We start from the raw sequence: 8,695 nt of genomic DNA on the forward strand, positions 1-8,695 counted from the left end.
TATATATCATTACATTTTCATTCAGTGTTGTGTATCATTGCTGTCATATTATTTCTTTTATATTTTTGCATCATACAGTTTAACTGAGGGAACTCCAAAACTCAAGGAAATTTAGTTTTATGCATGCTGTGAGATTAAGATACAAACTTGAGAATGTGGTTTTGTTATGATATTGATGATATATTGTATAAGAAATAAAGAAAAAGACGGGAACAAAGGAAGTGGTTCAATTGTGTAATTAATTTATTACGCAATGGATTTAGGCATCTGGCATGTTCATGTATTTTGAGTAGGGTGGAACAAAGGCATTAGCTGAGAATGCTGTTATCACAGTTGGTGCATGTAAGTAATGAATATATGTATTTTGCCAAATATGTCAATTACATAACGAATGTGGCTTCTGAAAGTGTTTTATGGTTGTGTGTGAATAGTCTGGTGTCTTTTCAGTGATTCAGCATTCTCCCTCTCCTTTTATGCTCGTTTTTTTTCCTCTCTTACCCTTCACAGGTGTTGCCATAGCAACACCTGGCTGCAGGGGTATTTTTGTTTCCATGGAAACCGTGCTTCTGATTTTCAAAGAGTGGTGGGGTGGGGTAGGGTTTGATAAAGGGTAAAAAAAAACGCCCTTTTCCATGTACCAAATTACAGCAAGTTTGAATGCAGGCCGATCTCTGCTGAGTTGCCGTCTGCTGACGCAACATCTTTGCGGACGACGTCAGCTGGCTAATCAGTACAAGTCAATAGGAACGTCATGGTGACAGGGTTTTACCAGGGTTGAGGGGCAAAGGAGGCGGACTGTAACCAGATTTAGAGCAGTTGTGTAAAAGTGTCCCTATAAGGGAATCTCTCCCTCTCTCTGTTGTACACACTTAGAGGTTTAACCTCTGTAACTGAGACTTCTTTTAAGAAAGCATACATCATCACAGTTGGAGCAAAACCTCATGTCTCTGAAACAGAAAAACATTCTTAATATTAATACAATGTACAGGGCAGCTACCATTCTCAAAGGATGCCAAAAAGTGATTAAGATGGAGTGTGTAAATTGTATTAGGTACATCTACCTTGTGTCTAGACTCATGATTCTATTTTATTAGCTCTGCTTGCCACATACATGTACTTTATAGTTGTACAAGTACAGACTAGTCAGTCAGGCAGCTTCTCGACTTGCCTTTGTTTTTGCCCTTTTTCTCCATTCCTCATTGGTCAAAACCTCTGAGCAAATACCTGAACAGGTATTATTTGGATTATGGACAATTGCCAGCACTTCAGTGATGCTAACGTAGTGAATGTTGTGCCGCGCACACAACAGTGTAAACACTTCGCTCACCTTGTAGATGTAAAGTCAGAGACAGTAGCTCATCATTTGCTGCATCATTTGTGTTTGTCATACTCTAGCCGTTCACCATAGCTAAGGTTCTTGGAACCAGATGCTGTTGGCTGAATGTTTTTGTCTGGTGAACTATTTTCAGTCCAGAGTATTTTAAAAAGTCCAGCTGTACTGCTGTGTGTGGTGATCTCTGTGCAGTACACACACAGTGACCACTGCTGAACAGGGTGAGGGCTTACAAAGTATCAGAGAATTGTAGAACTACAAAGAGCACCTATGTGATAAGTGGAGCTGATAAAATAGACAATGTGTGTACCTAGAAGGTAGTGAATTGAGGGAGACTGTGAGTGGAGCTGTAGTGTAGAAAACAATGTTCTAAGTTTGTCATTTACTCCAGGACGTTTTCCTTACTCCTCTAACAAAAGTTTCCACTGGCCGTCTGCTTATTTAAACTTTGAATTAAACTTGAGCTATCTAGCACTGTTTATCGCAAGCCTCTCTCTCTCACCCTCTTACTGTCTTACTTTTTTTTTCTCACACTTTCTCAGAGACCGAGAAAAATCTGTCTGACTGTCATCTGCCTTTTTCTGTCTGTCTGTCTTTCTGTCTCTCTTTGTCTCTATAAATCTCACTCTGTCCATTTCTTTTTCTTTCTGACTTTCTTTCTCCGAGTAAGAAACCGCTACTTTTTAGCCCTTTCTTGAAAGCAGTGATTTCTCTCTCTCTCCCTTTCCTGAAGAAGAATAAAAAATACAATCCGAATTTCAGTTTGCCAATAATGGAATTTCAACTGGAACCTCAGTCTTTTGTTTCATATTCTATTTTAAAATGTTCTCTTAACTTCTTTCTTCTCTTTTTCTCTTTTTTCTTTTATCTTTGTTTTTTCTCTTCCCTTCCCATTTTCTCTCTCTCGCTCTCGCACTCGCTCTTGCTTGGTCGTAGGTGAGGGAAATGGCTGCTACTACTCTGAGTGGTTTCCTGCAGTGTAATTTCCTGTTGATGGATAAACACATGCAAGCTCATTTTGAGACCCTCAGTAAGACCCAGCTGCCAAATCGCAGGAGGAGGGTACTGGGCTCTGTGGTGGACACCATTCCTTCTGCTGGTACACAAACATAATACACACACGCTTTTCTTGTTGCTTCTTTTCTTTTCTTGAGTGCCTTGCTATCCCTGCTACTGTAACACTAAGAATTTCCCTGTTGTGGGACTAATAAAGGATTATCTTATAAAGTTTACTGTATTTCTTGCTATTATCTGTATAAATTAATTTCACAAGTTACCTGTCATGACCTTTAAACCCCACTTTATGAGGCATCTGGGTGTGTGTGTGTGTGTGTGTGTGTGTGTGTGTGTGCTCAGAACTGGTACGGCGGCATGCTGGAGTTTTGGGTCTGAGTGCCTGTGTCCTCTCTAGACCATATGACGTCCCCACCTGGATGCCCCAGATCCTCATGGACCTCAGCGCTCATCTAAATGAAACGCAGCCCATCGGGGTATTGTACCACTGCACACTCATTTAAAGCAACGGTTCAGTTAGAAATCAGATTTATAAACCCGAAAGGTAGTTGATCAGCCAAGACATATGTAGCACCCACTGTTTTATGTGTGTGTGTGTGTGTGTGTGTATGTGTGTGTATGTGTGTGTATGTATATAACACTGCCCTGCACAACAAATATTGTCACCCCTGGTAAACATGAGAAAAACAGGCTGTAAAAAACAATCTTTACTGCTTATCCTTTTGAACTTTCATTCAAAATATTAACAGAAATCTATAGTGATTATAGAAAAAATCTGGAAATAAATATTTTCTCAAATCTATGGGTACAACAATTATTGAATATTAGCACCCTTTCGTTTAATAGTCTGCAGCTTCCGGTTTTCTCCTATAATGCTTAATGATACTGAAGAACACATGGCCAAGGATCTAAGACCTTTCCTGTATACACAACCTTTTCAGATCCTTCAGATTCCCAGGTCCATGATTTTGAGGTGTGCTTTGGAGCAATTCTGGAAGATCCAAACTATGGGTCAGTTTAAGCTTCCTGGCTAAGCCAGTCGGGTTTCATTTTATTTCTGCTGGTACTTAATGGTGTCTGTGATACCATGTATCCAAATCAATTGTCCAGGGTCTTTGGAGGAAAAAGAGCCCCACACTATCACAGATTCACCACAATGCTTCACATTGTCGATGATGTACTCTTCTGTATGGCCTCTGTATGGATCTTTGTGTCTGCACCAAACTCACTTTTGGTGTTTTGTGAGTCCACAAAAACCTCTATTTTGGTCTCACTTACACCACGGCCCCACTGAAAGTTCCAATAACAGCTTGCAAACTGTAGGCACTTGTTGGTCATTGACGGTAGAGGCCTCCTTCTGGCAACCCCCACAAACAATCTGTGGTTATGTAGGTGGTGTTTGTAGTTTGGGAGATGTTCTGACCCCAAGACCTAACTAATGTCTGCAAATTGTCCAGCTTTGATTGTTGGAGATTCTTTGCATGCTTGAACTTGGCTGCACTCGAACCATCCTCCTCACTGTGCTTGGGGTCGGTATAGACATACATCCTTTCCCGAGCAGATTCTGAACTTCTCCAGTTGTTTTAAACTTCTTTATAATTGACCTGATAGTGGAAATGGGCTTTTTCAACTGTTTAACTATGTTCTTGTAGCCATTTCCACATTTTGCAGCTTACCAACCTTTTGTCATATGTCATTGGTGTCATTCTCTGGTCTTTCTCATAATGATGGATTCATATATTCCCTGTCCAATTCCTAATCACTCAGGTGAAATATAGAACATAAAATATGAATGGAGATGTGGTTCAGTTTTTCACTCCTAAGAATTTCTATGGGTGCAAACAATTGACCCACACGTAGATCTAATAAAAATGTAATTAGTCTTTTTCTTGTAATCATTATACCTTAAATAAAAGTTATACCTTAACAACTCGTTTTACTCATGATTACCAAAGGTCCCAATATTTATGAAGGGCGCTAAAAATCAGTGAGAAATTATTGTTGATAATAGCTCAACCAGTTTGCACTGAAGTTCCTGTAGTTACTGGAGATTCTTAAGATGTAACAAGCATGAGACTTTAAGGTGTCAGAAACCACATAAGCAAGTATTGCATTTTGAAAAAATGCTTTATGAAATGCGTTTCTGCATTGAGCAGATGACCGTGAGGAAAACCCTCTCTGACTTCCGTCGGACTCATCATGATAACTGGCAGGAGCACAAGCAGCAGTTCACTGATGACCAGCTTCTAGTGCTCACTGACCTGCTGGTCTCACCATGCTACTATGCCTAAACTCAGGTAGACCCACAGCTCTGCAAACATAAAACCACAGAATAACAAACAAAATACACGGAGTTGGCAGGTTTTGCAAGGCCTGGAGTAACACTTGTTTTGAGACCAGGAGTTACATGATGACCCAAAAGTCTAACTGTATTTTTCCTGCTACACACACACACAGTCCTTACGCATCATTTTTCTTTTTAGCTTTCATTTTAAATGTGTAATAATATGGAGTCAAACTAATGCCAGCTAGTTAAGGTCAACATTTCTCACTGGCCACTTACTCTGATATGCCCTCATCTTCCTTAAATAGCTTTTCCATTTTGTCTTTTTGGTACTGCCTTGTATTTTTTGTAGTTTTTGCCACTGCTGTTCTTCACATGATTCATGTATGAAAATTGCTAAATCGATAATGGAAAAAAATACATAACAGTAATGAAGACTGCTGCTAGTCATGTCAGCCAGTAACAGATTAACACTGTCACTCTCAATTTGATATGTTAATCTCTCAAGGCTGATGTTGGCATCTTGTTCAAATATAACAAATAAAACAATTATGTTCCGTCTTAAAAAGTGCTGCAGTTACATGCTAGTGCATGCAAATGAATCTGAATGCAACTGCAACATCATTTAAAGTGGAATGGTAAATGAGAATGGAAAAACTTCAGCTTTGTCTAATCACAATCCACTGGATTAGTAAACTGGGGCTGTACCACTTGTAGAGGTGGTTTAACTTCTAAATTGCTACAGAAAAACACTTGAATATAATATTTATAGTTTGTGCATTATTGTGTCTATGTGCACAGTAACCAGCCCAAAACCTCTACCAGCCCACCGGGAATCTCCTGACTCTCCCAATTACCCACTCCAGCATTGCTGGCAACATGATATTTTTCAGCCTAATCATTTATATTGATATGATTTATATTTTACTGTAAAAGTACACTGTAAAGATAAACTATGGCATTACTTTTATTTTTTATTAACATAAAGTATCCTTTTCTATTAATAATTGCTTTCTTTTTTCTCCTGCTTTAGGACATTGTGCAGCTCTTCACTGGAGACGTCGAGCTCACACAAGGAAGGAGCTGCTTGATAACAAACTTTTCAATGACATATAATGAGGTGTACTAAAATAGCAAAGTGTGTTTTTATTCTGATATGCTTAATATTTAAGATTTAACCATTAGCAGGGATGACTGGCCTGCAGTGTGTAATATTCCTGTACAGATTAATTTTCTGATTATGGGGAGCATGCCTGTGTTTGCTTTGGAGAAATAATTTTTTACTTCTTAGTTTGGACAGTTTGAGTCTATTTGATGCACTGTGCACTGTTTGATTCTATTTGATGCTGTCTGGTGGTTTGTGTACTGCAAAAAATCTATTTACACTACTGTGCAAAAGTCAAAACCTTTCATTTAGTAGAAATTACACTTGCATAAGGAAGAGGAAAGTCAAATGAGTGAAAAAGCAGGAGTTTCCCAGACGAATTATTAAAAGGCTCAGAAAAACTGGGACCTTATAGAACTGCCAGAACTGTCGCCATCAGTTAAACAGTACTTAAAGCTTTCATCTTTGAGAGATCTTTGCAGATCGAACATAGACATGTTGGTGTTTTCAGAACCAAGGAATGTTCACCCCAGAGCTCAACATCATTTAATGTGTTTGCGATTGCTTGGATTATAAGATATAGAAAATACAACCAACTGAACTTTGGAAGTGTGAAAAATATCCCTGAAGATGAAAAACTAAGCAAGTCTCCCCAAAAAAAATGGAAGCTGTAATAAAGGCAAAACCTGGGTGCACAGCCTTGTTAAGCCTTCTGGGTTTTTTTGTTTGTTTGTTTGTTTGTTTTTTTGATATGCTACTTAAAGGCCGTTTTAATAGAAAGTTCAATAAATGAAGACTGCTGTCCGACTTTTGCACAGTGCTGTATGTATTTGAACATATATTTTCCAGTGGTACGTACTTATGTATTACAGTATTTATTTGTTTTATTTAAGATATATTTTGAAGCCATAATAATTGCTTAATGGTTTTGGGGTTTTGGGCTTTATGATCATGTTCCCTAGCCTTAGTTGTGAGAGTATTATTATTATTATTAGTACATTTTTTACATTTTTATTATTTTGTTACAGCAAAGCAGAGAAAAAGACAGAGAGAGTGTGTTTGCATATGAATGAGCATGAGGAAGACAAAGGGCGTCTCTTATCTTGATGCAGTGTCATTAGCTTGAAGTGTGTGTGTGTGTGTGTGTGTGTGTGTGTGTGTGTGTGTGTGTGTGTGTGTGTGTGTGTGTGTGTGTGTGTGTGAGAGAGTTGCCATGTATTTGAGAGCAGTGTCATTAAAATGGATGCAGTGACTAAAGACCCTTTTAAGCTCCATGCACTACTTCATCTCTGCTATCTCTCTTTGTTTTTACGTACAGCATGTCTTTTATTATCAGAGTAGGTACAAAGAAGGAACACTTAGCACTGAAATGTTAAATCCATCTCATTGTATTTATTTTATGACAAACTCTGAACACAGTGGAAGCTTAACATCCACCCACACTATGAAACGAGAATGTGCTTAAAGGTAAACTTTTGTTTTTCAGCCTAATCTCTTTCTGCAGCACCTGTAGTACACACTCAGTTAACATGAACGTTCCCCTTGATGCAGTTTCTTTTGCTTGGAAGAAAACAGAAAGCAACACTTATAGTAGAAGTCAAAGGGCACTTGCTTTAGCATCTGTTCACTGGCTTCTATTACAAGAGTGCTTTAAGAAAGGCGTTTATAATTCCACCAAATTTTCAAAATGTCTCTGTAATTCAGAGTGGTTTATTGTGGACAAGCTTACCGAATCAGATTTCTTCACATTGGTGGTGATGGGAACGAGGGCTACATCTACAAAACAAATACAGCCATTTTATTTACTGTCCCGAATGACCAGTGAACCTAAACATGTTCTACGTTCTTGCATGTAAGGTTAATAACTAAAACAGTGAAGCTGAAAAAGTTTTCCATCACTTCCCACAACTTTTGGCTCAAAATATTATCTCAGACCTATCACAAAGCACCAGGGAGTGTATTCTTTATAATAACTTGTAATAACAGGAGATTTCACATCAAACCGCATGGAAGGTGGTTTTCATCATAAATATGTAATTATGCAAAGATTATGTTTATAAAATAAGCGGAATTCCCCTTTAACAGGTTTTTGGTAAAGGGAGAGGCACAGAATTGTCCATGGCAAGTGAGGCTTCTGATGTGGCACATGGAGATTAGGTTGAAAAACACTGGAGTATTCTTTTTTTGTGTAGTTAAACGAGTCAGCGGACACTGTAAATGATAAAAGCAGGTCTACCATGGACATAAAAATGAAAGAAAATTGTCTTTCATGTGTACAGACTATGGAATGTGAAGTCCAGGATGATGCTGCTTCAGTTAGCAGACATGAAAAATCATCTTTATATGTAAACCACCCTGAGAATCACTCTTTACACAGACCATGCTTATTTAGGTTTTACTCATACTACTCAACCCTTTACACACTAACAATATTAACCACCCAGGAAAGACTTTCTAGTAAAAAGTACACTGCTGTTACATTCGCCTGTGTGCAGTTCTGACCCTCAGTATATACAGTCGTGCCATATCTGCAGTGTTCTATTTCTTTATCTGTTTGTTTTTCAAAAAATGGCATTTACCTGATATTCATAGGTAAACAAAAGGCTGTGCTGTTGTTTGTAATAAAGCATAACATGCAGGCTTATGTTTGTCTTTGCAGACCTTCTCTGTAAAAAAAATTAAAGTACCTCACATAATGTTTCAAAATTAATTTCACATATTTTTCCAGAGTTCTGCATATTTCAATGCATGAGATGTAAACCATAAACCAGAGTGGTTTGATGTGAAATGATTAATTGTAGAGACCAAGATTGATTTCTCTTCTCAAGTGATGGGAACCAGGGGTTACAGTGTCTACAACGCACATATATAGCCATTTAGCCAACCGCTGTTTTGAATTACAGTGGCCTGCGTGTGCCTCTTCACCATGAACATCTAAATCTATCGTAAAACAATGTCT

General features: G+C 38.3%; 1 protein-coding gene across 6 annotated transcripts in view; it reads left to right on the plus strand.

The window, feature by feature from the left end:
* Positions 1 to 8,380, plus strand: part of psme4a (proteasome activator subunit 4a) — a 72,435-nt gene extending 64,055 nt beyond the window's left edge. For 5 of the 6 annotated variants that reach the window (XM_017715011.2, XM_017715013.2, XM_017715016.2 and 2 more), the window contains 4 exons: positions 2,270 to 2,432; positions 2,690 to 2,823; positions 4,504 to 4,644; positions 5,665 to 8,380. In XM_017715011.2, coding sequence (XP_017570500.2) covers positions 2,270 to 2,432; positions 2,690 to 2,823; positions 4,504 to 4,638 — 432 coding nt within the window. In that variant the 3' untranslated portion in view covers positions 4,639 to 4,644; positions 5,665 to 8,380. Of the gene's footprint in view, positions 1 to 2,269; positions 2,433 to 2,689; positions 2,824 to 4,503; positions 4,645 to 5,664 lie in introns of those variants that run through there. The other variant, XR_005129363.1, reaches the window with a different exon arrangement.
* The last annotated feature ends 315 nt before the right edge of the window (positions 8,381 to 8,695 follow it).

The sequence above is a fragment of the Pygocentrus nattereri genome, chromosome 22 (genome assembly GCF_015220715.1).
Source record: "Pygocentrus nattereri isolate fPygNat1 chromosome 22, fPygNat1.pri, whole genome shotgun sequence".
NCBI classification, from domain to species: Eukaryota; Metazoa; Chordata; class Actinopteri; order Characiformes; family Serrasalmidae; genus Pygocentrus; species Pygocentrus nattereri.